Consider the following 27,901-nt stretch of genomic DNA (forward strand, 5'->3'; position numbering starts at 1 on the left):
ACCATGGATATCAACTCGTTGTTGTCGCCGTTGGACTCGCCTGCGGGCACTCCCACACCACAGCCCGCGCCTGCCGCCGCGTCGCCATCACTGCTACCATCGCCGAGTAAGCGCATGAGGCGCCAGATACCATCGCGGACTCCCTCTGGCCTTAGCCAGCAGGTCATATCATCGTCGTCGCCCCAGCCTCAGTCCCAACCCCAACCGCACCAAACCCTCCAGTCGCGAGGCCCATCGCCGGGCTACACCCAGATCGCCAATGGCGCAAGATCGATACACAGCGCCATGGGCACGCCCCAGCAAGTCTCGTCGCCTCGTGACGCGCGCATGACACCCCCGAATCCCATGTACCGGCAGGCGTCGACACCTGGTATGGATACACTAGCAGGTAGGTGCCCGCTTTCCTTTTGGCTATAACGTACGGCATCGCAAAGCCGTGGTCGAGTTGAAGTGAGGCTTGGGTTATGCGTCAAGGAGAAGGTGCATTCGTACAACTTCAAAAGTGGCTGCTGACAACTCAGCAGATCTCGCCAGTATGCAGCAGCAACAAGCTGCGCGACAGAACTCTACAGTTCATCAACGACCAGTCACGTAAGTGTATATATATCAGTGCTCGTGAACCATGTCACCGCCCGGTACCAATTGCACGTGTTTGTGGGGCTATTATAGGTCCAGCGGGTTATTAAGTATGGGCAACGCGTTTGGCCGCGGTCACGGGCCGTGGCTGCCTGTCATGGTTACTCGGTTTGTTTGCGACTTCTCACCCCAGATGCTGACTGTGTTGCAGACTCCAACACTTGGGACAAAACCTCTCCGGCGAGTCGGTAGCCAGCATCATGTCCGAACCCTCGCCGCGACCGCGCAATTTCATTACGAGATCTCTCGAGCCGCAGCTCATCGATTGGCTTAACCAACTCGACAAAACACTGCTCGAGAATCCATTCGATTATTACAGCCATGTCTCGCTTGTCACCACACTGCACCAAGGCCTGCAGAACCACCTCGCTTCGTTCGACGCCGACCCCAACGCATACGAACTTGTCCAGACACTCCGCGATGCTTACAAGACCATGTCTGACAAGTACCCATTGGGCGAGCTGCTCTGGCACTACCGACTCAATGATGAAAAAACACTGGCAAGAGATGTTGAAGAGCGCATGGGTGTGCTAGAGTTGCATAAGCAGGCAACCCAGGAAGAGCCTTACAGTGCCAAACTCTGGGCGGCGTACGGGGAGTATGTGAGCTACTTAGTCGCTTGCTCGTGGGACCAAGTACCACCAGAGGAATGGCCGGAAGAAGAACGTCTTATCGGTCGCGAGCTTTTTCAACCTCAGCTCTTGTTGGATGTGTTGCAGCAGGGTGCCGAGAGAGTCAAGTACAATCTTCAAGAAAGCAACCTTGTGTGGGATCGCTACTTGCAGGTGCTGGAAGAAGATCTTGAAAGAGGCGGCTTCAGCCAAGAAAAGGCGAAGAGAGTAGCCGCCATTTACAATGAGCGTCTGGGTCAACCTCATGCTACATGGGCAAACACACTGTCGAGATATTCCTCGTTCAACTCTAGGTACAACCAGAGTCATTACGAGCAAGTTATGGATGATGCAGTGCAGAAGAACACCCACATCAAACAACAGTACGCCAATCGCGAAGAATACGAATTCAAGCTGTTGCAAGCCATCCAAGCAGGCGACCAAGCCGCCGAGTACACCGCCATGACGAGGTATCTGAAGTGGGAGAAGCGCACTATGGGCGTCTACAGCTTCCACCTCGTCAATGCGCTTTATGAGCGAGCCACGCTCCGTTTCCCTGTTGACCCATCAATATGGGAGGACCATGTCGAGTTTCTTGTCTGGCAAGACAACCGTTCTGTAGACCTGCTGAATGTCTTGGAACGCGCGACGCGTCACTGCCCTTGGTCTGGAGCACTGTGGTCACATCGGTTACTTACACTTGAAGCAGAAAACAAGCCATTCGAAGACCTCGAACTCGTCAAGCACACAGCAACCGGATCGGGCCTTCTGGAGCATACTGACTTGGATGAACTTATCAAGGTACAACTTGCTTGGTGTGGCTATTTGCGCCGGAGAGCATTTGATGACCCCCGAGCAACAGAGGATGATGTCGACGTTGCAGAAGTCGGCATACGATCTGCACTGGAATTTGTCCGCGAAGTTGGCATGAAGAAGCATGGCAGAGAGTGGACCGACCCCAAATACCGTCTCGAACGAACCCACATAAAATTCTGGCTCCAGCGTGGTGATATTGATCAAGCTCGACAAATACAAGAGTCTGTTGCAAAACACCAAGAAGACTCGTACGATTTCTGGTATCGCTACTACATCTTTGAGATGCTTCTCTGGGCACCACACTCAACCCGGAACAAGGAGAATGCAGGGCACCAGCTTCTGCCACCTTCTCTTGCCACTGCAGTATTGGAACGCGGTATGAAGCGTCTACAGACCATTGACCACCCGGAACCACTCCTTGAGATGTATGTCAATCATTGCGAGCAACACGAGACAGCTATCAAGGTTCGAAGCGCTGCGATGGAGCGACGGAGAGCAGAGCGCATCATCTCAGTTCGTAGGGAGAAAGAACGTGCACTAGCCGCCCAGACAGCGGTGTTGCAAGAGACGCCAGAGAGTCACGCGGCAGATGCTTCAAGCAAGCGTAAGAGGGAAGGTGGAGATGAGGAAGCAGTTCCGAAGAAGAGCAAACATGGAGAGACTGAGGAGGCTGCCGGTGCTGTGGTCAACGGCCAGGCCAGAGTGGCTAGCGAAGCCCCTTCAGAGGCTCGCTCCGCCGGACCTAAACGAGATCGCGAGCATACTTCAATCATTGTCAAGAAGCTACCTCCTAACACATCGCAAACTCGGATACGCCAATTCTTTACGGACGCTGGTACTGTGCGCAATCTGGTGCTGAAAGAAGAGAAGGATAGCTTGACTGCAGTCGTAGAGTTTGAGACGCCTGAGGAAGCTGATTACGCATTGAGCAAAGAAGCAAAGGGCTTTGATGGTCACGAGATTTCGATCGAGCGAGGCCAAAGCACGACACTCTATGTCACAAACTATCCCGCGCATGCCGATGAAGCATGGTTGAGAAATCTGTACAATCCATTTGGCGAGATTGTGGGCATTCGATTCCCTTCCCTGAAATATGATGCACATCGCCGATTTTGCTATGTGCAATTCGCCTCGGCCGAAGAAGCAATTGCAGCGACACAGCTAGACGGTACTGACGTCGAGGGGCTGAAGCTTGTCTCGAAGATATCGGATCCAAATGCCAAAAAGAAACGCGACGGCGCGACATCTGAGGGCCGTGAGGTATACGTCTGGCATCTCAACTTCAAGATTACGGAGCGTGAGATCCGAGACGCTTTCGCCAAATTTGGCAAGATCGAAAGAACCAAATGTCCCATTATCAAGAAGACTGGGAACAATCGCGGCTTCTGTTACATTGTCTACGAGACGAAAGAGAGTGCGGACGCTGCGGTTGCAGAGATGCATGAGAAAGAGTTCCATGGTCTCAAACTCAATGTTGAGATTGCCAGTGACCGACCTGCAACGAAGCCAAAGATACAATCAACACTCGAGAACCCAGAAGCCCCATCTGTCCATGAGACAGCTTCCGGGCAGGGCAATGGACCTGCAGATGCCGCTCTTAAGCCAGCATCGTTCATGGACCGGTCTATCGCCATCCTCAACCTGCCAGACACTGTCCCCGACGTGCGCATCAAGCCACTTGTCGAACAGTACGGCTTCAAAAAGATCAAACTGGAGCCCCACCACGGCGGCGCCATTGTCGAATTCACAACCGTAGAGGGTGCAGGCAAAGCGCAATTCGCGCTAGAAGGCAAGGACTTTGAAGGAAGAAAACTCCGCATCGGCACAGTCCAAGACCTAAACAAACAAAAGGGAGAGTGGAAAGCAAGCAACAGCTTTGTCCAGCCCAACCGCGTCTCTCGCCCCACTGCTCCCCGCGGTGCCGGCCGTGGGCGAGGAAAACCAGGCCTCGCCCGCCCCATGATACCTAAGAGTGCGCTCCCGAGCAACGGCGAGCCAAAAAGTAATGCGGATTTCCGCGCGCAGTTCCTTAAAGAATCTACAAAGGACTCGACTAAGGATGCGGATAGGATGGAGGAGTAATGGCAGTTTTAGCAGCAGAAGAAAGAAGAAGAATATGCGGTTGGGGAGTGTTAGAACAAGGGAGAGAAGAAGGGGTGGGGTGGGGGTTTTTAACGGTTCCGTCGGGATTTGCATATCATAGGTCTCTCCTCCCACTCTGACACACATATACTATATATTGTTTACCCCCCAAATGTTCGACCTGGATCGGTTGACTGGGTTTTAGTCGGGGGTTTTTTTCTGGTTCTCATTTATCATCATCATCATCATCATCATCATCATCATATCATATCACTGTCATATCCCAATCATCCCTGAAAGAAGCGTTCAAGGAATAAGAAGTTATTGAGAAAAGAACTCCTAACGCCTATATACTTTATTCGCTAACATTGTTGCATCTTTCTGGCGTTTTTTGAAAGAAGGGAAGGAAGGAGGGGATATAAGGATTTTTTTCCCTATCCACATCTCTCACCTCTGTCTTTGTATCTCTCTTTTTTTATTTGAGAGAAATTCAACTTAGTATAATGCTGAGCGCTTTGCTACAAAGTGTGTATCGTATTTGCCCATGTGTGTGTGTGTCCTTGTAAAGGGGCAGGCGGATTAATATAATGATTGTTTCATTCTATCCGCGTCTACCTCGTATACATTGTATTTGCAAATACAAGAGAGAATGGATGCTTAAAATGCTAGGCTATGGATTCGAACTTGCTACACATCGTTTATTCGCTATGGTAATGAGGAAAAGAAGAAGAGGAAGAAGAGGGGGTATCTACAATATGCAAAAGCGCAAAGAATGCAACTCGCTAAACTGAAACAACAAAAAAAGATGGCACAGTCAGGAGGTATTTATCGCCATCAAATACTATCCGATCGCAATAACATCGACGAGGACATTGCGGAGTGAGACTTGCACACCTAGTAAAAGCTCAATTCGTCTTCGCTATCGTCGTGGTGGGCATTCTTCATCACGGCTCGTGTACTACTGACTCTACGCCGGGAGTTGGATCTGCTAGCCGGGGGTAGTGTTTTCTCTCGATTCTTGGTTTGAAGTGATGAGCGGGATCGAGGTCGGGCTGGTGTTTTACCGAGTTCGTCGCGGCCGGGTGAGGAATTTGTCTCTATATGGCGCGTTGAGCGACGGCGGGATTGCGATGAAGATCGCGTATTGGATTGCTCTGCCTCGGTCTCCGAATCTTGCTGAGATGTGCTCGATGCGTCTGTATCGCTTGCGCTACTTGAGAGGTCGAGGTCGAGATCGAGGGCTGGTTCGGTGTATGTTGGTATTTTTACATCGCGTAAACCGCTTTCGAGGGATTTTCTTGAGCGCTTAGGTCGGGTCCGTGAGGATTGTGTGTTGCCTTGTTTTCGGAAGCGACAGGAGCGCCTTGAACTGATTTCTTTTTCTTCAGGTAGATCGGCGTAGAATCTGACAGGTGGTGTGTCTGGAGGCGTCATGTGCGTTCGCTTCACCGGTATGACGACCTTTGGTGATGGCGCTCGAGTACGTTTTCCCAATGATGATGTGGAAGTGGGCTGTCTTTTCTTGATTGGTGACGATTGCGGCCCTGCATCATCCTCGTCTGCACAGTCGAATGTAGTGGCTTCCCACTCCGGAGTGGCGGGTACACTACTAGGGAGTTCGTTTTCGACTTCAGAAACATCATCCTTCTCTTCTTCTGATTGCACCGGCGTCGGAAGCAGTTCAAGGGCCCGGACGGGTTTGCCAATCTGACGCTTGGGATTCTGTTTTACAAACGGCGTGCAGGTGACCCATTCACCAATGCCTTCTTCCCACCTAAAGCCACCACCTGTCGCCGGAGAATCGTTCTTTGCTGGTGATTGCATAATAATTAGGCGACCCTGTGTTTGCATCTTCTTCTCGACCTCACGTGCGAATGCCATGTGCTCAGCATCGCCTGTGCCGTGAGCAAATTCCAGTGCGGACTCTAATGCAATTCTCTTCAGTGTCCACAGCTTGTGCGGTAATCGACAACCAGATAGCGACATCAGTGCCGTAACGAAGCGTTGTAGTTGATCGAATCCATCGTCCTGCCAGATGCGACCAGTGCCACGTGCAGTCGATGAGACCAAGGATGGTAGAGGGCCAAATATCGATGCGAGATTGATGTCTTTTGAGGAATATTGTGAGGCTATCCAATTGATAATACCAACAGAGCCAGCAGTGTCAAGGGATACCACGGTTGGATCGCTCAAGCAGCTTTCAAGATGCAGGAGGCATGATGCAAATGCTATCCAAATGCCACGTTGAGCCATGACCTGGACATCGTTTGCATCCGCACCAAGAAGGTCGAGCTCATCCTTGATATCCTGTCGAGTAGCAATAGCAACCACGACCGCATCCAAAACTCGGGTAACCCGCTTTGCAGTCATCTGGCCCATGTCATCGTTACGGGAGTTGTTGACCAAAGTTATACTGCACAGCACGGTGAGGAGACTAGAAAACGTAGTGTCAAGCGCCTGCCGGAGTTCTAATCGTGACGATGGTACAAAGCGCCTGGAAACAGACCCAGTGAACTCATCTTCTAGCAGCCGATAATCAGGCAGGCCCATGCTTGCGAAGGAAACTGTCTCGAAGAATCGACAAACACTTGGTAGAGTGCGAGCATCATTCTCAGAAATGCTTCGTACAAGTCGATCCCAGACAGGGCGCATGCTATCGGTTGCCAGCCATTCGAGCGGCAGCAGCTCAAGAGCAACCATGTGCTCCAAAATATCGTAGAGCAGACGATGACGTCCAGTGCGGTGGACAAAAGCCTTGACTGCATGTAAAAAAGGCGACCGCTGCACGTCAAATAAGTCGGCCCGCGTGTTGATGGGCATAGTGATGGACTCTAGAAGCGGCGCATAAGCCAGTAGCAGTTGTTCTGCCTCTTCCCACGCATAGGCGTTTAAGCAGTGCGTAACGAGCATCAATGCATCCTTGAGGCTCAATATTTCGTCGGCAATGGCATCACATATCAGCGTTGTGGCATGTGTTCGGACGATCTGTCGAAAGTGGCGCCAGCCAAGTCCAGGGGCTTGTTCAAAGTGTGTCTCGAGCTGCTCGTATATTTCGTTGGCAATGTCCCGACCTTCTTCTTCTGCCTCTTCCTCGAGCCTGTCTAGCCTTGCGAAATGTTCTTCGAGTTCGATATAGGCCGGTAGTTTTCTCAAACAAGCGCCCATAAGTGATCTTGTGCCTTTCCGTGTCGGTTCATTGCCTGTTGAGGTGGCTTGGAGTAGGTTCGCGTATGCCTCCAAAGTGCCTTGGACGAGTTTGTGTACATCCCTAGGCACATCTGCTGCAGGTAGTGCTAGATTGACCAAAAGGGGGCCTCGGTTCTTTGGGATTTTTCGCAGTGGTGATATGGGCATCTGCGGACTGCTATTCAATTGCCCGCCCATTCTCGAAATCAAAGGCGTAAAGGCAATCTCGCCCGGCCGGGAGACATTGCTAGTGGTATCTGGGCTGCCTCTCCGCGGTGCTGGTCTCCCTCTTCCCCGGGCGCCATATGTAGTCTTCTTAGCCGCTCCCGACTTCACGCCTGGCCTCCAATCTGGATCTCTCGCCTTCTCAAAACCCCGTGGTTTGTGGGCTGGCCGTGTAAAGTTTGTTGTCTTTTGGGGAGAGCCTTTAGTGGCAAATGCCGAGGAAACATTGCGCGACTCTGTATTCGTAGGACGCGGTCGTTCGAGTTCTTTGCGCAGTTTTGCGAGTTTGGATGAAAGCGGCCGCAGTAGACGATTGCATCGCGAAGTTGTCCATGGCAGGGCGTCGTCTGTTGACATGGCAATAGTTATATCGGTTAATTCATACGGGATAGATGTGTGCGGAAGAGCTGTGGGCGGTAGAATATGCTGTGCTATGTTACGGGCGCGTCGTCGTTGTCGCGATGCTTGTTTGTTTGTTTGACCTCATCGGTGGTCGGCGTTAAGCACGTGTTGTCTCCGCGCTACTAGCTACTCGAGATTCCCATTCGCTTTCCCATACACCACACTGCACCATGTACTTACAATACCCTCGCGAGAATTGGCTTGAAAGTATCGCATTCTGGAATATGTCATGACAGAAGCTAGTTTCATCCTACTTCTTTTTGTCGCAATACGAGATTTTACCTTGGTCTTGTCTACACCATTCTGCAATGTAGCAAAATCATTGCTCGTAGACCAATTTGTAGAATGTGGTATGTAGTTTTCTTTACAGGCTACAGCCACGTGGTGGTTCGACGTTTACTACTCGGGAGTGGGATTGTAAGACCAAAGTCTCTTTCCACACATGTTGCAGCGGAGCATGTCCATTGCACAGCCGGCTCGCGCACGTGACCATCCAAAAGCTCGGTCTTTGGATAGACACAGCCCCCCGATGAAAATAGACGCGCAAGTCCGACCGACGTTTGAATGCCTGTCAAAATCCCAGGTTGACGTATTTTGCACGTGCAGAATTACGTAGGGCATACTACGCACTGATGCAACAGGCCGGGCCCACGGCCATGGACTCGATGTTGGTAACAGGGCCGAGAGGGTTTATAGCATCTTACCGTATGGTTGGGACTAAGTAAGTAAGTGGTTACTCATGCTTACGTATTTATTGCCACGGCGAGTTTATATACGCGTCAACTTGGCACTTGGTCAGATACGTCCTTGCTTTGTATGAATACTATAAACAGTGTTCCGAACACGATGAACTCAATTGAGGTGCATGTTTGTTGCATTGGTCAACGTCCGTATTTGAGCATCCGAGTAACGCCGACGCCGAACAAGCCTCCTTGGAAAAGTTCAAGCCTTGATTTGCTTATGGCTAGGTGGAAAACGATACGGCGCCTACCTGAGATTTGCAAGCAGCCATCGATCTACAGATGCTGCAGTCAGGTGCCAAGGAATGTCTTGTGCACATGGCGTCAGTGGTTGCTACTGGCTGGTAAGCGAGATAGGGAGCGACAAGGAAGGTAAAAAAGGAGATTGCGCATTGTGGATCAAATGCAAGCCACGGTCTAGACACCGAATAGGGAGCGCCATGAATTGACACCAGCGGCACCGTTTCTAGGCACGTGTTTGTTGACACGAGCTGTGGATAACGGTATTCGAGTACGGTAGCGTTAGGCGTGAACACGAAAGGGCGGCGGGAGGCGCCCGGCTCCGAGTCACGCGATTCTAGGTCGATAGCAACGGCCTTTGCAAACACCGGGCCTACGTCAGCGCTCGCATGTTTGTGTCACATGTTGCAAGCCATGCAGTGGACCGATGGGTGGAGAGTGCCTGCATCTCGAAACCAAAAAAGAAAAGCGAGAGGCGCCCGTCTCTGAAACGACGTGACTCCAAGAGGAACGGTTGAGGAAGTTTCGAGAGCGTGGGGCCAAGGCGGGCACGCCATCATTTGCGTGAAACAGTGGCAATCTAGTAGTTTCACAGGATTCCTGGTGTTATGCTAACATTGTCACCTTCGAGTACGTCGTGAGTCAGTCTTGACCTAGAGTGCGGTACTACCTGAGCGGCTAGGACTGACAGGAAGTGCCTTGGGCATGTCCCGCTTTCCACACTGTCTGTCAGGATGCTCCATCGCCATCGACTGGACAAGATTGAGGAAGCAAGTGAAGGAGGTTTTCCGAACCATGCATGGTCCTATCGCAGTTGCCAGTCCCAAGCCGGCGTCTCCTTCTTCACCCTGCTAGCGGACGATGCGAATGGAGCCCATGACTCTACCACCAAGTCGATGTAAACATGTAAGTATGTATGTACGTACTCTATGTGTGTAGTATGTGTATATGGGCATGCAGGCTAGGGTAGACGGAGCCTGGTACCTTCTAGATGAAGTCGCTTTGTGACTGAATCTTTGGTAAATTAAACAGTATAGGCGTTTTTGGCCGTGCGCACATGGAAATAGGGTTGATGGTACTTGGGGCGTGACAACACCTGATGGCAGTGGAGTCACTTCGGGCTTGCATGGAAATTTCCGTTGGCAGTCTCGACTCGCTTTGCAAAAGGCGGAGGGCGCGACGATGGCATAGGGCAAGCGTATCCGAGTCGCGCAAATAGAATGCGGTTTGTGCGGGGGCCGGACAGGGCATATCCAAGAGGGCGTTTATCTGAATCGACACACTAAACAAGCGGCGGTTGTGGTTTTGACAGCAACCAGAGGGTCTCTCCGCATGACGGAAGAATCGACACGGCGATTTATGCAGGACCCGAGGAGTGGCCACGATTGGAATCGAGGTGTTTCGGGGCAGACATGGCCGGGGCGGCGCAGTGACATTCATGCATGTTCCCAGCAACGGTTCAAGGCAAACATGCGGGCGGCCGAGTGTGCGGCCGGGTGCTAGTGGTGACAAAGGGATGAGTGGAAGTTTGCAGATTGATGTTGAGGCTCAAGGCAAATTAGATCTACTGCAGAGTATGGGGGAAAGGAAGGGGCACGGCGGATTGTGGCGCCCCATGTGCGGGCGGCAGATTTTGGAGGATGCGGTCGCTGGCTTGGTCGCACCGGCGGGAACGGGTAGATGGAGTGCGTGTCCAAGTAGGCGGCCGCTGTACGACGGCCGTTATACCGCAAAGAGACGGAGGCGGAGACGGAGGAGTCGTGGATAGATGGATGACGAAGGGTGGTCCTGGGTGGGCCAAGGCTGGCATAGGAGAGTGACAGGCCGGGGCATTGTTCGCCCAGGCGCTGTGCGTCGGCAGCGTGCGTACGGGTGTGCCTGGGGGCGTGGCAGGCGGTTGGCGTGTGTATCACGATGGATGGAGAAGGGCGCGATGACGTGCACACGGGCGAGCAACACAGCGAGAGAGAGAGTATGGGAGAGTTCGGAAGCGATGAAACAGGGTCGTCAGCGTGCAGCTCGCAGCTGGTCCATGGCTCTTGTGTGGCGTGGCGTTCGCTCGTCCTCGACTCCGTTCCGTTTCAGCATCCGGGGGCCCTAGCCGGCCGCCTTCAGGCACCATCCCTGCCCTCCGCCCCAGCCCTGTCCTCCAATCCTGAGGCTGCTGCTACCAGCAATAATCAAACCCACCACGCTCCCTTTCCTTTATCCACGCGGCCCTCGCGCCCAAGACGCCTTCTCTTCTCTCCCTCTCCTCACTCGCTCGTTCAACCCCCCCCAATAGTCGCTCTTTTATCGCCGTGGTTCGCCTGGCTCTGCTTTTCTTCGTCCAACCCAGGTGCTTGGTCTCGCTTCCCCCGCCGGCTCTTTCTCTCTCATCCCCTGGTTGGCGATTTACCCATACCCAGTCGACCATCAGTGCAGCTTACCCTCCCTGGCATCTGGATTCCACTCAATCGCCCACTTGGCCTGCTGCATATTAACCTGACCGATTCGGCCATTGTCCACGCTGCGCCAACTCGCGTCAATCCTGCACACCCTACCCAGTCACCCCCAAGCTAAAGCACCATCTGTTAAGGCTGGGTCATCACGCACGCCATATCAACTGCTTCTTCTAGACCTTGCTCCACTGCACCAATCTGTCGTTTGCTGGCCAAGACAGAGTACACTCCCTACATAACATCATCCCCGCCTGCCACAGCGATTGATCCTACTCTCATCTTGGCCCCACTCTCGACAACTGCTCACTCCTTCCAGCCATGTCTCTGATGGAAGCTGCTGCGGGCCTCGCCAAGCGCGCTGGCCATGGAGAAGAAGATCCCACTGCTGGCCTCGAGAACGTCGACGTACAGCACTACCTTGGATACATCTGGTGGATCATTGTCGTCGTTTTCTTCGTCTACCAAGTCATTCTCTACTTTGTGCGCTACATCCGAACTGTCACATGCCTGAACAACGACACCCAGCGCTACTTCGCCATTCCCAACCGCACTTATGCCGCCTTCAAGAAGCACTGTCTCGATGCTCCTCTCTTCCGCACCCGTCACCACCGCGAGTTCAAGCTCTCCTCTGCCATTGGCGTTGGAACACTGCCCAGCCGCCTGCAGACCTTTTTCCTCGTCGGCTACTTTGCTGTCAACATCGGCTTCTGCGTGTGGAGAATTGACTACAGCAGCTTTGCCTCGGGTGCCGGTGAGCTCCTCAGCCGCTCTGGTATCATGGCCGTCATCAACATGATCCCATTGTTCCTACTTGCTGGCCGCAACAACCCCATCATCAAGCTCACTGGCATCTCTTTCGATACCATGAACTTGGTCCACCGCTGGTTTGGGCGAATCGTTGTCCTCGAGGCAATTGCCCACACCGTCTGCTGGATGGCCAACAAGGTTCACTCCAGTGAGTTCAAAATCACGCCAATCGTAAACAAATCAGTACTAACGAAGATGCAGAGGGCTGGGTCGCTGTTCAAGCCTCAATCACCCAGAGTGAATTCATCATGAGCGGTTTCATTGTAAGTCTCACGTGAGATTCTTTTCCATCGCCCCCTAACACGTACAGGGAACTGTCGCATTTGTCTTCCTCCTGATCCAGTCACCCTCGCCCATCCGCCACTCCTTCTATGAGGTTTTCCTGCACGGCCACATTGTCGGTGCTGCGCTCTCGCTCGGCGCCGTATGGGTTCACCTCAAGGATCGCGAGCAGCAGCGCATGCTCTACGGAGTCATCGCCCTCTGGGGTATGGAGCGTACCTGGCGATTTGTTCGCCTTGTCATGCGCAACGTTGGAAATGGTGGCACTGCCTGCGACGTTGAAGTCCTTCCCGGAGATGCCCTCCGTGTCACTGTCCGCATGGCACGCCCCTGGAACTTCCGCCCTGGCCAGCACGCTTACTTGTACATCCCCTCTGTCGGTCTCTGGACCAACCACCCCTTCTCCATCGCGTGGAGCGAGGAAGAGGAGGACCTCAGCATTGCCTCTTCCTCTGCCGATGAGAAGGGTCTCCCCATGAACCGCCAGGATATCCTCGAGCACCACAAGACCAGCATGTCCTTCATCATCCGCCGCCGCACAGGTTTTACCGACAAGCTGTTCCAAAAGGCCGATCTCTCCGCTGCCAAGCGATTTTCCTGCTCAGCCTATGTCGAAGGTCCTTATGGTAAGTCTAGAATCCTGTTTCTGTAAAGTCTTTGCAATTTGCGCATATTAAACCAATACTGCCGAACTACGCTAACGGTTACCCTAATAGGTGGTGAGGACCTTAGCTCCTATGGCACCGTCATGCTTTGGGCTGCTGGTATCGGTATCACGCACCAGGTCCCCCACGTGCGTGATATCGTTGCCGGCTATGCAAACGGCACTGTTGCTACCCGTCGCCTCACTCTTGTTTGGATCATCCAGTCGCCTGAGCACTTGGAGTGGATCCGTACATGGATGACACAGATCCTTTCCATGCCACGTCGTCGCGAGATCCTCAAGATTCTGCTCTTCGTCACCCGCCCCCGCAGCACCAAGGAAATCCACTCCCCCTCTTCAAGTGTTCAGATGTTCCCCGGTCGACCTAACGTTCAGGCCTTGGTCGACCAGGAGATGCAAGAGGGTATCGGTGCCGCCTGTGTCACCACATGCGGTACCGGTGGCCTCGCTGATGAGCTCCGCCGCGCGGTCCGCAACCGCGAGACCCAGTGGAACGTCGACTTCCGCGAGGAGTCTTTCTCGTGGTAAAGCACCTGTCACGTCATGTCTGATCTTGCCCCAACTCGGCAATACCATGTCTTTTCCTTTGCAAGCGTCTATCACTTGATCGTTGAAATCTTGTCTCATGTTTATTTGGAAGGGGAAATCAACGTCCGGATGCGCAACACAAAGAGGATTATCTACACATGCACATCTACTTCGCTGTACACATTAGCTTCCTTTCTTTTTCAAACCACATCATACCCTCCATCTGATATGGCTCCAATATTTTCCCTCACACTCCTTTTAAGATCCTTTTTTATATCCTGTGGATCAGGTCACGAAGACAAAACAAGCAACACGTGGTCGGGGAAACCTTTCGGTGGGTGTGCCCGAAGACAAAACGGGCTAATGGTTTAGCTATTCAATGTTATCCCCGTCACTACGTTTGCATGATTCCTCTTTTTTTTCCTCTCTCTTCAGGGCGCGGCAAATATCCCGATTCGGCGTTTTCCCACGGCCAAGGGGGGGTGGTGGCGGTGTACCTACCTTATCTCGCAATTTCTACCTTGTTGTACATATTTTCAATATAACCAATTTCTAGAGTTAAAAAAAATATCAAAACAAGCCCAAGAATCCATGTCTACCTTTGTTCCTTCCCCTCCTTCCCCCATTCTTCCACTCTTCGCCTGCTCTTCGCACACTAACCCCTGCAGCGATCGCCACGCTAATGTCTTCTAGCTTGCGCAAGCTTAGTGTTAGCCAGCCCCCCCTCTCTTCGCCTGCAACCTGCACGTAGGTGGAGTCCCCCGCCCATATCCGGTATTCTGACAGGCTTGCAAAGCCTGCAAGCCTTGTTATGTAGCATGTATGTGAGTGTGCTGTGCTACTGCAGTATGTGTATGCCCAGGCCACCAATCAAGTATCCCCGTTGATAAGGGAATTGCGACTTTGGTACACTTGCGTATCACGACGTTGAAGGGGGTGTTTTTTTTTCTCTCCTTCGCTGCCGGACCTAGACAGAAAATACTTACGGCAAAGCAACGGCGTGTGATGATTGCCACTGCTTTGAAACAGAAGTAAAGTTACCCCTCTCTCTCTCTCTTTTTGTATAGTACTCCCGACGTTACATACGAAGTTAGTCATAACGTGCCGGAACTCCAAGGTAAACCAATGTTACCGTTTTACATGAGCCCTTTTTTGGCGCCCGCTCTGAGCCGGCTGCTTGTTTTCTTCCTGGTAGCCCTGGCGCCTATTATTTGTCTCAGGCACAGGGGTAACGGTGTGTTTGTAAGCGCTGTGTCATTCTCTAGCTTTTGTCTCTCTCTCGCTTGAGTTGATCATTACTTTATTGTTTTTTCTGGGGGGTGGGGGCAGATTAGGTTTTTTTTCGTTTGATTAGGTTGGTTAACGGGCCGGTTGTTTCAGGTGGGGGAGGGGTGGGGGGTGTAATTGGAGATGGGGTGCTTGTTGTATGTTTTCGGAGAGCGGTAAGTAATGGTGCTTGTGGGTGGGGTTTTTTCTCTCATAGTGGTTTGCTGTAGGAGAGAGAGTGTGTGTGTTGTTTGGGTGGGTAGGGATGGGAGGGGGGCATAGGTGGAGATGAGAAGTGGGTAAGATGATGGCGTGGCGCGTACGTATGTGAGAAGAATGTCATATCCGCGGTCCAGGAAAAGTAAATACTTTGGGGAGATTGGCGGAATATCCAGTGCCGCCGTCATGTTTATTTTCCTTTTTTTCCGTATCAAACTTCACCGAAATATGTATCTACACAAGTACTTCTGATACACAAAGACTGCAGCTTTTTACCCAAAGTTGCACCCGTGGCTACCCAGTGTTTGTGTAAGCGGGAGCGGGAAAAAACAGATATAAAGTTTACATACGGCTGGCTGAGTCGTCACGACAACCCTTGCCTTCCGGTATCTTGGGCAATGTCAAACGTACGCACACGTTCTACTTACTTGGCAAACCCTGTGCGTCCGTGGACTTGAAACAAATGGGTTCTTAGAGGGGCTTGGAAAAAGGGCACGAGATGTCTGGTTGCGGCATGCGTAGTGTACCGTGATATCTTTGCCGGTCAAAGTGCGTTGTAGCGAGGAAGGGAGGAGAGTTCGATCCGAACATCCCCCTTCTTGCTCCCGTCTTGCTGACTGTTTTCCGTGCAGATCGATATGACACGGATGCACGTGCAGTCATCATGCGTTCCGTTGATCTTATTCAGTTAAGCTGTTTGTTTACCTCTGAATCTCGATGTTGATGCGAGGCATGGCGACATGCAGTATAGACGATGCAACCACTGCGTACGGACTTATGAACCTTGCTCTTCGCATTGGGCCAGGACGAACAACATCAGGTAGGAAGTCCGTGGTTAAATGGCCATAGGATTATATGGTGCCAGTATTGCAGTCGGCCAGAAAGAACTCAACGTTCAATCAGGTATTTGCTATCTGCATTGCATTGCATTCCAAGTTGCGACCTTGCCCCTCGCGACCTTGCGATATGTGTGGTAGTTCAATAACCGGGCTCTCTCACCGGCTAATTTACCCCAACTGTGCTCTTCCACGTGGTCGCCTTCCTTCTTAGTCGCGTGCGCAGGTAATATTCGCTGTTCAGATTGGGATTGTAGGTGTACAGTAGTGGTTCGGTTAATGTGGCACAGGGTCTTACCAGGATAATGTTGGGACTATTGATGTTCCTGTTGGAACCTTGTATGTATAGAAGGATTCGCTAAGGTATAGACAGGCGTAGGCACTCTACAGTATGCATGGCATACTGCTGCCGGCAGATAGCCAGGGTCTAGACCGTGGGAGTTTTTGTTTACAACAGCAACATCCAAGTGACGTAGGGCACTCGGTACAGAAAAAAAAACTTAGACGTTGGCTGGCATGTGGAGATTGCGATATGGTGCTGAATACCCTGCTATGTGCAATCTCCAAATTAACAAACTCGGAAGGTTCAAACTGCTTCGGGACTTTGCTGCGTGGCTGCATCTTCCATCTCGAACCTCTTTTGGATTCCTTCCCACCCTTTCCTAACTACATCCGCCATAGCCTCACCCATCATGTGGCCCTGGCCCAACTTCTTTATCGCATCTTCCGCACTGCATAACTCGCTCTTGAATTGCCTCTCCATATTATCCACGCCCGTGCCCTCGTGATGTCTAGGCTCGTACCCCTGTGGCTCCATCGCAATTCTCGCTCTCAATGAGAGATTCTCCGGATAACGCGGTGGAGGTTTGTACGGCGATCCCGGTTCTGTTTCGAGATCCCCCTCGAGCAACGGCGGCAGCGTCTCCGAAATGTACCAATAAACCACATACTGATACTCTCGCAACGGCATCAACTGTAACAGAACGGGCTCGGCGGTATGCGTCGCAGCGTGGACACGTGGATGAGCTTGCGGTTGGCAATGCTTTGTTGGTAGAGGGAGAAGCCGGTTTCGATACCCTGACTTTGTATATTGCGTATTGCATTAGCTCTTGCGAAAACAATCTACAGACTCTTTTTTTCCTCTGGAAAATGCTGATAGACTTGTGTTGGGACCCACCTCTTCATACCCCTCTCGCTCTGCACCTGTTCCACTCTCTTCGCCTGCATCTCGTCGTCCTTTGGGCAAGAAATATACTTTGCGCCCGTGTTGCTCGTAGCTGCATAGTACCACGCGCCCAGTTGCAAGATGGAAGATAGCTACTCCCCCGCCAACCATGAACTTTGCGCTATCGAATTGCGCGGTCAGCGGGTGAGGGGTATACATGGCACTGTTTCTTCGTGACATGGTTCTGGCGATCGTGATATAGAAGTTTGTGCGATTGCTATAGGATGCAAAGATCGTAGGAATCGGAAAAGGTAAATGTGAGGGAACAGTGTTCAAGTCACGGCAGTGCCAATGGAGAGCAGGCACAAGATCAGGCTTCTGCCTAATCGTAAGGAAGCCATGATGCGAGGCAGTGGGTGCTGAAACGATGTGTGTGTGGTCGAATTGGAGAGAGAGAGTATAGTGGGGCAGATGACGTTGAGTGCATACCCCGCCAGTTCAGTGCTGCCGTGCAAATTGTGAAAAGAGTATATATTTGATAGCGTTTCAAAAACCTTCATCATCAGAACAACTGGCCTAATGGCCCAATGGCAAGGCGCTTGACTACGATTAAGTTCAATATCAAGAGATTCCAGGTTCGACCCCTGGTTAGGTCACACTATCAGTTTTTTTGCGTTCACATCTAAGAGGCTTCTAGTGGGTTGCCGATTTTTTTGGCCTTGTTTTGCCGGGATCATCGTAACGGCCGAACCGAGTACTATAGTGAGGCTGCTACCATCTGAGCAAATATCAGCAAACCAAGTCTCCTAGGTGAAGAGACAAATCAAAATTTATTTTTGGTGTGTTCAGTATATTATGTTGTGCATCCAAAGCCCTATTCACTAATCCAAGTAAATCGCCCAGCTCTAGATACGAGCTAAACGACTATAAGTTGAGCAAATGTATTGAACAGGATCATGCTAGAATTATGTATTATAAATATCTACAAAATCGCAATGCCAGTCAAATCCCCTAACTCGGGGAATAATACCTTCTTCTTTCGTGTCTGAAGATCAACCGCATACACGCCACCCGCAAGGTCACTTACATACACAACGCCCTTCTCCAGGTCTAACGCAAGCCCAATAGTCTCATGAAATCGGCTTGCAAGGATTTCAATTCCCCCAATTGGCTCCTCGCCGCCTCCAACAAACGCTCTGTTCAATGTGTTACCCCTCGGCGGATCCCCACGGTCCGTCCAGTACAACACGGCATTCTCCTCATCCAGCTCTAGGTCAATCGGCTCAGGTAGGTTCTCGAAAACCTTCTCACGCACCTCCGTGTTATCGATGCGTGCGCGGTAGATGGCACCGGCATTTCCCTTTGATGCGCCCTTTTGCGTCCAGTAGAACCAACCTCTGCGTTCGTCGACAGCAATACCGACACACCAATTCCGCGTATCTGCTGCATCTGCTGTGATATTTGGATCGCCCGTTGATATGAGTACTTCAGGCTCCTCTGTTGCCAGTGGCATGCGCATGACTTTCATGCCTTCACGGTCGCACCAGTAAAGAGTGCGACTTTCCTTTGCCAGAGTAATTTGCTTGGGCGTCCAGACGCCCTTTGTGCCAGTAGGGACGATAATCCGGCGGTTGGAGCCGTCTAGTGAGGCTGTCTCTATGCTGCCTGTGTTGGTGGAGAGCGCAGTGCCCATGTTTGTCCACCACATAGTGCCATTGTTGTGATCAATTGTCACTCCGTCTGGCAGTGTTGGTAGCGACGAGACGACAGGCTGCAAGTCGCTGCCATCTGTATTGCAGGAGACGATGCGGCCGCCAGAGTGGTTGGGTGAGGATAGTGATGCGTCGAGGATGTAGAGACGCTGTTTCGACGGAGCTTTCTGGGGTAGCTCAGTGATTGACGGCATAGTGTGCGTTGTAGGATATCCCAATGTAATGATTTGATATAATCTGATTTGTGCAGTGAAAAGAAACTCGAATTTATTGAAGAAGATACAGTTGGCAAATTTTCGTGAGGTGTTAGTCTTCCACTTCCCAGCTCCTCAACCTTCTATATACATACATACCAGCACCACTCCAGTTACCACTACAAACCTATTCGGGCCAAACTCGGATCCACCATACACCGACTCCATACGCGTCTTTCATGCCCATCCCACTTTTCGTGCACGTTTGCAAAGTCGGGCGTGCTAGTTTGCTCGGCCGAACTTGTGCGTGCGCCGTCACGGTAAACTTACCATCTCTCCAGGAAAATATCTCAACGGAGCTGATATGTCAACCTCACCCTGTGACGTAAATTTCAGTTTGAATTTTGTAGATCATGTAGAGAGGCAAAGAAGATGTATGTGTATCTAAAAAAGAGACAATTTGACCGAAGGGTCCATCGCCACTACGTAGCCCCTGGTCCGCAGCGCCACGTGGGATGACGTCATGATTCGCAGAGAATAATCGTAGATGGGAAAGCAAATTCAAAATATGATTTTGATATGCGGAGTTCATTGTAATGTCTGAGTAGATGATAGTCGATGTACTATAGAAATTGACTTTGTTGTAATCACGACAATAGAAATTGTAAAGTAAATCCCGAAGGGTATCAATTTATCTTCTCCTAGTCTTACAATCTACTAGTTCTTCCTCTCTTCCGCATAACCATCCCATTTCTTCCTTAAATTTAACAGTCTAACTAACTCTGAATCCCGCTGTGTGACCAAGTCATCAAATTTCCTCTCAGCAACTGCTTCTGTTGTGCCCTCAACCCACTTCTTCTTTAGATCATCATCTAGTATAGGATCCTTTTGTGCCCACCACGTAGTCAGAGGTCCCAAAAGATGATCCGCCATGTGCTGTGCACCCTGCTCGCCGCCTGCAAGATGAAATAGCGCATTAGGACCCATAATACCCCAGCGTAGTCCTGGTCCATACGCCATGGCATCGTCGATATCTGAGATGCTGCAAATATCGTTTTGAACCATGTGCAGCATCTCGCGCATGAGTGCTGCCTGTAGTCGGTTGGCAATGTGTCCAACCACTTCCTTCTTGACGTGTACAGCTTTCTTGCCGATAGCTGTGTAGAACGCCATTGTGCACTCAATCGTCTCTGGCGCGGTTTGCTCGCCACCAACGACTTCTACGAGCGGGATCAAATGCGGCGGGTTAAAGGGATGTCCGATTACGATGCGCTCTGGGTGTGTATCCGCACCCATACCAGACTGGATGGATGTGCAAGTCAGGCCGCTTGATGAGGTGGCGATGATTGTGTCGGGGCGCACAAAGGCGGCCATGTTGCTGAACAGTTGCTGCTTGAGATCAAGGCGCTCCGGTCCATTCTCTTGCACAAAGTCGGCATCTTTGAGGGCTGTAGCGAGGTCGGTAGTGAAAGTGATGTCCCCGGGAGATGTATTAGGGTTCTTGAGTAAGCCCAGAGATTTCAGCACAGGGAGTGCGTTTTTGACGAGCTTTCGCAGCGTTGCTTCGGCGGCTGGATTGATATCAAACGCCGTCACTTTGAGGCCTTGCGCGAGGAAGAGAGCAGCCCATGATGCTCCGATTGAGCCACTGCCGATGACAGTGATGTACTGAATTGGCACTGAAGTTGTTGAGTGTGGCATCCTGAATTGAGGATATGAAAATCGATGACTTGAAAATACTCGGACCTAAGCACTATGTTCCCATCTTGTACATATAAATTTCTACTACCTGCAAGCATCCCATCGCAAATCGCTGTGTCTGTCAAGAGACGTTCGCACGAGAGACCATAACACCGATTGATCACCGAATGATGTCAGACCGCCGATGTGATCGCCAATTGACCGGACCGGACCGATATCTATGGACCCCGTTCCTGCATCACATCTGGAAAATATCTTTCAGCAACGTTCGAAGATATGATGCAAGCTCGCAGAGGTCATGCCCGTGCAAGGAAAAGTGGCGCGCGGGAGATCTCGGCCAACTTACTACATAGCAAATATGGAATAGCGCGGCACACCTCATAGCCCTGCACGGATGATGGTATTCGTACGAGGATGAGGGAGGAAATGATGAAGTATGTCCGAACTATCTCCTTCTCTACTGGATCGGAGGCACGTATCCGTAGATTCTGAAGGATCTTGTAGGTGAAGAACCTGGTCAGAGAACTTCAAGATAGACGATATAAGAGAGGCCTTGCGTAAGTAGACTAGCATTTGCTCATCATCTTCCACAACTCTACCAAAACACTTCATCACACAGTTTCATTTATTCATTATACCCTAATCTATCCTACTGTTAATCACCTTCACCCACCCATCATGGCCAATTCAGATCGTATCCCGGATGTTTATGGCCCTGGAACCTACACAGACAAGACCTTTGTTCCCGTCCCGCAAGATACCGCACGCATCTTCCGTCAGCTCGTATCACAAACACCCGGCTTCACCCAGGATGAAAGCATTCTCTCAAAAGTCAAGTTCACTGGTGAGGAGTATCCTGTCATCCCAGGACCCATCAAGGCAACATCCGTCGCTGCTGCCCTGCATGCTATGTGTGGTGTCCTCGGAGATGAGATACTCGCAATAAGAGGCGCCAAAGACGACAAGCGCGAGATCACTGTGAACACTACTCACGCTGCAATGTGGTTCGGTTGCATTGCCACGGCGTTTCTCAACGGAGAAGATGTCTTGAGCATGTCAGCACAAAAGAAGCTTGGTGGATTGCTTCCAGACTGGGAGCAGGGCTGGACAGATACACCACTCAAATACCGTGCAACCGCCCTATATCCTACCAAAGATCCTGAGACATGGTACTCCCTTCATGGAAGTATGAATGCTCCTCCAACCCTCGAGATGATCGGTATCGACCCCAGCTCTCCGGTCTCGTCCAACGAAGAAGCTGCAGCGCTCATTGCAGAACATACCAAGAAATTTAGCCCTGCAGAGCTCGAACTCAAGAACTTGATGAACGGCCTCTGTGGCTCCATCTGCTTCACACCCCAGCAATGGAACGAGTCGACAATGGGCAAGTCACTAGCCGCACACCCACTCGTCAACGTCAAGCAACAGAACCAAGCTATCCCCACCCCGCCCATCAGCTTCCCACCTCTGAACCCACAAGACCCCAGGCCCCTCGCCGGCGTAAAAATCGTCGAACTCACCCGCGTCATTGCTGGCCCAGAAGTCGGCACCATCCTCGCAGCATTCGGTGCGGACGTCATCCGCCTCAACCCACCCCATCTCCCCGACATCAACATCATGCAACTCACGCTCAACGCCGGAAAGCGTACTTCAACCGTAGACCTCCGTAAAGAGTCTGACAGGATATATCTGCAATCCCTCCTCGCAGACGCCGACGTCTTTATCCAAGGTTTCCGCATGGGTAAGATGGCTAAGTACGGTCTAGGTCTCGATGACATGCTCGAGATGGCCGGTAAGAGAGGCAAGGGCATCGTCTACGTATCTGAGAACTGCTATGGACCAGACGGATACTACAAGGAGCGCCCTGGCTGGCAACAAATTGCTGATGCTGCTGCTGGGTCTGCGTACGTCACAGGTAAGGCACTGGAAATCACACAACAGCTTCCAAAGAACGAGGCTGTGCTGCCTAGTCTGCCTATTTCAGATATGTCGACTGGAGTCCTTGGAGCTGTAGGCGCAATGCAGGCTCTGCGTGACCGCGCGGTTAAGGGAGGAAGTTATCAGGTTCATTCTTCGCTTGTTGGTGTGAACGCGTATGCGCTGCGTGAGGATGTTGGGCTCTATCCGCTTGAGACGGTTAAGGAGTGCCAGGAGAGGTTCCAGTGGGGTGATATGCGTGGAAGTCACCATGTGCTTGACTTGCTGGTAACGGTTTACAAGGGTTGGAAAAAGGTTATTGGACAATACCTCGAGGAGAACTGTGGGTGGTACCAGTGCTTTGAGAACAGTGCGTTTGACAGCAAGAGGTTGAGCATTTTGAAGCCTGTGCCTCAAATCAAGAGTGCCGAGGGCGCGGCTTGGAGTACGCCGAGCGTACCATATGGCGTGGAGAAGCTCGAGGAACTGAAATGGTCTTCTTAAGTCGTAGATGGTCGATTTTTTTTTCTTTTCAGTTTTGGATACCAAATCCAACATGTCGCCACAACTTTTATACTATCTCCTTATCTTCATTCTCCTCAAAATCATACCCATAAACAATCGCATCCACCTTCCTCCCCGGAAAACTCTTCAAAACCGCACACTTCTTCACCCGTCCAATCCTCTCAAACCCCAACGAATCCCAAATCCTGCACGACGCAAGATTCGTCTCGTACACTAGATTAAACACCGAATACGTGAATCCCTGTTTCTCCCCATTAGCTCACAAACACACGCCCCATCACCATCCTCGCCTGTAATAAAAAAAAACTCACCAGTCTAGGCGCCCACTCCAAATACGCTCTCCCTAACGCCTTCCCAACCCCCAAATTCCTCTTCGCAGAATTCACCAAAAACCCGCCATTACAAACATGGCTGCTCCTCCCCGGATAATTAGCTTTTACATAAAAACTCCCCAAGCATCGCTCTTCCCATTCCTCCCCCATCTGCGTTACGCTCTCCACACTCAATCCCTCGCCGAGCACCATGACGGCGGCAAAAGTACTGAACCAATAAGGGCCAAAGGCCTCAAGAGGTAAAGGGTCGAGCATTGGGTAGGTGTCGCCAGCGGCGATCTCGAGGGCGAGTTGGTTGCAGAGGAAGGAGAGAAGGGAGGGGGGAGCCTGCGAGAGCGAGGTGAAGGGGAGGATGGTGCCGCGAGTGGTGCCGTCGCGGAGGGTGACGGGGGTGGGGGTGAAGGAGGGGATTGGGGTTGTGCGCTTGATTGGGGGAGATGTGGGGTCGTCGAGCATTGCGGGCATGATTGTGGTGATGTTTGGTGGAAGTGGGGGTTGGTTGAAGAGGTGATTGATCCAGGGCCAAATTGGGGCTAGAGATTGGTGTTGTTATTCTTTTGGTTTGAGGTTGGATATGTATTGTGAGTAGGATGTCGTTCTCTAAATACTGAGATTCTATGACTCGTAGGCACTATGCCTAAATGGGTGGATGTTTACGATTCATTGTTCCGCGGGCATTATTGCGTGATGAGGTAGCGGGAGTTTCTTTGCATTTCGGGTTGTTAAATGCGATTTGAGGTTCTTGCTTGGTGATTTCGCTTGCTGCTTGCGTTGCTTTCGAAATTGCGTGTCATTGCGCAACAGCGGGGGTTGATTATGAATGTGTAGTTCCACCTTGTGCTTTCTTGCTACCGTGATCGTTGTGTAGAAGTAAGAAGCCATTAGTGAAGTTTTGAATACTAGGAATATGGTATGATGTGACAATGGGAATGCATGTAGATTCAAGGAACGTAGTAGAGGGGTTGGGATTTCTGGCCCATATAGGCAAGTTGGCCAAGCATGCAGCACAAGCGTGCTTACGGTACTTGTGTACCAAAACCTTATTCATAATTGCGAGTCCTATCTGCCCATGCGCCTGTTGTATAAGCTTTTGCTTCTGCTTGCTGCACGCACATGTGTGGAACAAGCAAATCCACGCGGACCATACGTAGAGGTTGTTTCCAATGCGACGTCATCAAAACACCAATGTCGTCTCTTCAGGAACATCGTGCTGAAAATAGTCTGTCTCCCAAGAAAAATAAGATGCAAATTTCAAGCAATCTTTGAAATCAAACATGAGGCTACAGAATAGTTATAGGATAGGGTTTGATGCGGCTTCTCAACGGCTTTTGACGGGATCAGCAATATACCCGGGGTTGAGGGGGAGTTGCATACCCGGCCTGCCTTGCTCCTTGGCGATGCGTCTAGATCAGGAAGCTGGGGGTACACAAGTATACAAACGCCTGGGCATCGTCTTGGCTAGCGGGCGAACGACGCTCCACCTACTGAATATGATTCCAGTGATGCAAGTGAGCGCGGGAATGTTGTGCGGGCTACGACAGTTCCATGGCGACATTCCATCATCGCACCGAGTTTCCCGACGCGTAGATAAGGCTACAACAGGGGTCTGAAAACGTACTTAAGAAGTGTATGTGATGTTGTAGTGTCTTGCTGCCGTCTTGTCAACTTTCTGAACTTCAAAATGAGATTGTCAAAGTTGGTGGTGGCCGCTCAATTGGCAGCAGCGTCTCCTTTCGCACACGACGCTAGCTTTGTGTCTCGCAGTGCCAGCCCAAGCTACGATGGCTACCAAATCTACTCCATTACGCCATCTTCTGCCGAAGAAGCTCATGATATTAACAAGCGCTTCTCCAACTACCATACCCACCCGATCCGCAACACGCTGTCAGTTGCTATTCCACCCGAAGAGATCGACTCGTTTCGTGCACTGGGGTTGAACGCTCGCCTGGTGAACTCGGATTTGGGCAAATACATTCGCTCTACCGACAAGGAAGCCGTATACAAGCGTGAATTGCATACGGCGGGCCAGCTTCCAGATCTATCGTGGTTCGACACTTACCATGCTTATTCCGACCACCTTCAGTATTGGGACGACCTTGTTGCGGCATTCCCTGACAACTCTGAGAAGTTTTCGATTGGTCAGAGTTACGAGAACAGGACAATTTGGGCATTTCATTTGTTTGGTGACAAGAGCACTGAGGATGCAACGCAAGAAGAAAAGCCCATTATTCTTTGGCATGCCACCGTCCATGCAAGAGAATGGATCTCCACAATGGGTAAGCAGAACACGAATGGGATAAAAGAATACCAACTAACGCCCTCAGTCATCGAGTACCTAGCCTACCAGCTTATTGACGGGTACCAAAAAGGCGATGCAAACGTAACTAGTTTCCTAGACCACTACGACTTCTACCTCGTCCCCTTCCACAACCCAGACGGCTTCTTATACACCCAAACCAACGACCGTCTATGGCGCAAGAACCGGCAGCCGCGCCCCGAGCTAAACACAACCTGTCTCGGCACCGACGGCAACCGCAACTGGAAGTTTGAATGGGACGCCACGCCTCCAGACGGTGGTTCGACGCCCGATCCGTGCGGGCAGACGTACCGTGGCGAAGCCGCAGGCGACACACCGGAGAACCAAGCCATGGACGGCCTCTCCGCTAAGCTTTCCAGCAAAGGCGCTGGCATCCGGTCCTTCATTGACTTCCACTCGTACAGCCAGCTCATCCTTACTCCCTGGGGCTTCTCCTGCGACCCACTCCCCGAAACGCTTCCGCGCATGCTCGAGGTCGCGGGTGGCACTGCCAAAGCTATCCAGCAAGGCAGCGCGCGAAACGTCACGTATGAGTTTGGGCCTGGCTGCCAGATTCTGTATTTCTCCACGGGTAACTCGAGGGACCACCACTACGCTGTGCATGGTGCCGAGCACTCGTGGACTATGGAGCTAAGCCCCCAGGATGCGGCCGGAGGCGGATTTGTCCTGCCGCCTGAACTTATCTGGCCGACTGTTAAGGAGCAGTGGGCGGGCCAGTTGTGGTTGTTGAATGATGTGTGGGATAACTAGGCTTTTGGGTGCGATGGAACGGGAATATGGGCATTGTTGAATGGGGTGTGTGCCTAGATTGGGTATGAGAGATACCATGAAATTCCCTGTGTAACGGGTGTTGAAGCTACACAGACGGTTAAGTAATGTGTTTGTGATTGGGGTAAGGTCTAGAGCTTGACCTTTAACAGTACATCATGTCCTCATGTCCTCATGTCCTCATGTCCTCATGTCCTCATGTCCTTATATCCACATCATCAAACACGATTACAGAGTAGGTGAAGCATAAATACGATTTTCATCGTTATGTCTATTTAAATGCATGACAGCGGATAGCCAGAACAAAAATCAAATAGATACGCTGCCTAGAGAGTTATTGTCCGTCTACTAGTTGTCCGCTGTCCTAGATGCCCGTGTTTTAGCTATCCGTGTTCCAGCTGTCCATCTAGCATATACTCTATACGAGTCCCTAGGTGTACAGAACAAGCATCATGTGGCGTGAGGGAAAATACCAGGATTAGACATGGGGAGATTGCTCATTGGACAGAGTCTACGAGCTTCATTCTAACATGCTTCTATCGTATCGATGAATGGTTGGGCTTCGGGAGGAGTAGCCAATGTAGACGGAATCAGAGCAAGATCGAAACTGAACCATCATTGTCCCAACATTGATTCGAACAGCTCAAGACTTGACCAACAAGGGTCGTATGATGAACCTATAATCTGTCACACGACAAGTACTTGTGAGCGTGAACTACGAAGAATTGATAATGTCAAAAGGTTCTAATGTAGCGAATGACAAGAAGCTGGTCGCATCATTGACGGCTGGTTGGAGATTTGGATCTGCAAGAGTAGTTTCGAAAATCTTTACGGTCAGGCTCTCATTTTCGGCGGCCCACATAGAGAGTACACATGTAAGGGCAGGTTGAGCACGTGGATTTGCGACCGTGGAGAATTTGGATGTGCAGCATGTCCCAGTATGTAGCCCTAGGAGAGCTAAGGAACTTGGAACACTATGTGACTGCAGTTAATTCTTTGTTAAATTCTTCTAGCGCGTGTGTACGAGCGGTGTGACGAGAAGTTTGGAAAGAGAAAGAAGCATTGAGTCAATTGTCAATAACAAACTTGAGTTCCAGTGCGGTCCATGGTCGGTCGAGGGCGGCGAAGGCCATGAAGGCGGGGCCCAGAGCTTTGGATATGCCTAGGTAGATACGTAGGTACTAGATAGCGAGGGTCTATGACGAGGCTTGGGGGCTCAGCGGAGGGGCATTGTTCCAGCAGGACAATGTCCAATGGCAAAGAGAGAGCAAAAGCAACGCAGAGAGAGA

The 27,901-nt window shown here is 51.2% G+C and overlaps 9 protein-coding genes across 9 annotated transcripts; 4 read left to right on the forward strand and 5 right to left on the reverse strand.

Moving 5' to 3' along the window:
* Window positions 1–3: 3 nt before the first annotated feature.
* On the forward strand, window positions 4–4,145 carry COCCADRAFT_5431 (uncharacterized protein; the record flags this gene model as incomplete). The annotated part of the gene is made up of 3 exons (XM_007714526.1): window positions 4–388; window positions 525–591; window positions 788–4,145. The coding sequence occupies 3 exons, from the start codon at window positions 4–6 to the stop codon at window positions 4,143–4,145; spliced, it is 3,810 nt and encodes a 1,269-aa protein (XP_007712716.1).
* An 894-nt stretch (window positions 4,146–5,039) lies between these two features.
* On the reverse strand, window positions 5,040–7,913 carry COCCADRAFT_97292 (uncharacterized protein; the record flags this gene model as incomplete). The annotated part of the gene is made up of 1 exon (XM_007714547.1): window positions 5,040–7,913. The coding sequence occupies one exon, from the start codon at window positions 7,911–7,913 to the stop codon at window positions 5,040–5,042; it is 2,874 nt and encodes a 957-aa protein (XP_007712737.1).
* Window positions 7,914–11,697: 3,784 nt separating this feature from the next.
* On the forward strand, window positions 11,698–13,660 carry COCCADRAFT_97369 (uncharacterized protein; the record flags this gene model as incomplete). The annotated part of the gene is made up of 4 exons (XM_007714548.1): window positions 11,698–12,334; window positions 12,388–12,449; window positions 12,497–13,094; window positions 13,185–13,660. 4 exons carry the CDS (start codon window positions 11,698–11,700, stop codon window positions 13,658–13,660), a joined length of 1,773 nt encoding a protein of 590 aa, XP_007712738.1.
* Window positions 13,661–16,567: 2,907 nt separating this feature from the next.
* COCCADRAFT_37174 (uncharacterized protein) lies at window positions 16,568–17,386 on the reverse strand (the record flags this gene model as incomplete). Its single annotated transcript, XM_007714549.1, has 2 exons — window positions 16,568–17,062; window positions 17,159–17,386. 2 exons carry the CDS (start codon window positions 17,384–17,386, stop codon window positions 16,568–16,570), a joined length of 723 nt encoding a protein of 240 aa, XP_007712739.1.
* A 742-nt stretch (window positions 17,387–18,128) lies between these two features.
* COCCADRAFT_37175 (uncharacterized protein) lies at window positions 18,129–20,753 on the reverse strand (the record flags this gene model as incomplete). Its single annotated transcript, XM_007714550.1, has 3 exons — window positions 18,129–19,095; window position 19,430; window positions 19,796–20,753. 3 exons carry the CDS (start codon window positions 20,751–20,753, stop codon window positions 18,129–18,131), a joined length of 1,926 nt encoding a protein of 641 aa, XP_007712740.1.
* Window positions 20,754–20,991: 238 nt separating this feature from the next.
* Window positions 20,992–21,156, reverse strand: COCCADRAFT_97270 (uncharacterized protein; the record flags this gene model as incomplete). Its single annotated transcript, XM_007714551.1, has 1 exon — window positions 20,992–21,156. A coding segment is annotated over one exon (165 nt), but the record flags the coding sequence as incomplete, so codon positions are not given.
* A 275-nt stretch (window positions 21,157–21,431) lies between these two features.
* Window positions 21,432–23,174, forward strand: COCCADRAFT_97308 (uncharacterized protein; the record flags this gene model as incomplete). Its single annotated transcript, XM_007714552.1, has 1 exon — window positions 21,432–23,174. The coding sequence occupies one exon, from the start codon at window positions 21,432–21,434 to the stop codon at window positions 23,172–23,174; it is 1,743 nt and encodes a 580-aa protein (XP_007712742.1).
* Window positions 23,175–23,241: 67 nt separating this feature from the next.
* Window positions 23,242–23,992, reverse strand: COCCADRAFT_37177 (uncharacterized protein; the record flags this gene model as incomplete). Its single annotated transcript, XM_007714553.1, has 2 exons — window positions 23,242–23,436; window positions 23,507–23,992. The coding sequence occupies 2 exons, from the start codon at window positions 23,990–23,992 to the stop codon at window positions 23,242–23,244; spliced, it is 681 nt and encodes a 226-aa protein (XP_007712743.1).
* A 1,216-nt stretch (window positions 23,993–25,208) lies between these two features.
* COCCADRAFT_37178 (uncharacterized protein) lies at window positions 25,209–26,594 on the forward strand (the record flags this gene model as incomplete). The annotated part of the gene is made up of 2 exons (XM_007714554.1): window positions 25,209–25,803; window positions 25,852–26,594. 2 exons carry the CDS (start codon window positions 25,209–25,211, stop codon window positions 26,592–26,594), a joined length of 1,338 nt encoding a protein of 445 aa, XP_007712744.1.
* Between the last annotated feature and the right edge of the window lie 1,307 nt (window positions 26,595–27,901).

This window comes from Bipolaris zeicola (genome assembly GCF_000523435.1).
Source record: "Bipolaris zeicola 26-R-13 unplaced genomic scaffold scaffold_83, whole genome shotgun sequence".
NCBI classification, from domain to species: domain Eukaryota; kingdom Fungi; phylum Ascomycota; class Dothideomycetes; order Pleosporales; family Pleosporaceae; genus Bipolaris; species Bipolaris zeicola.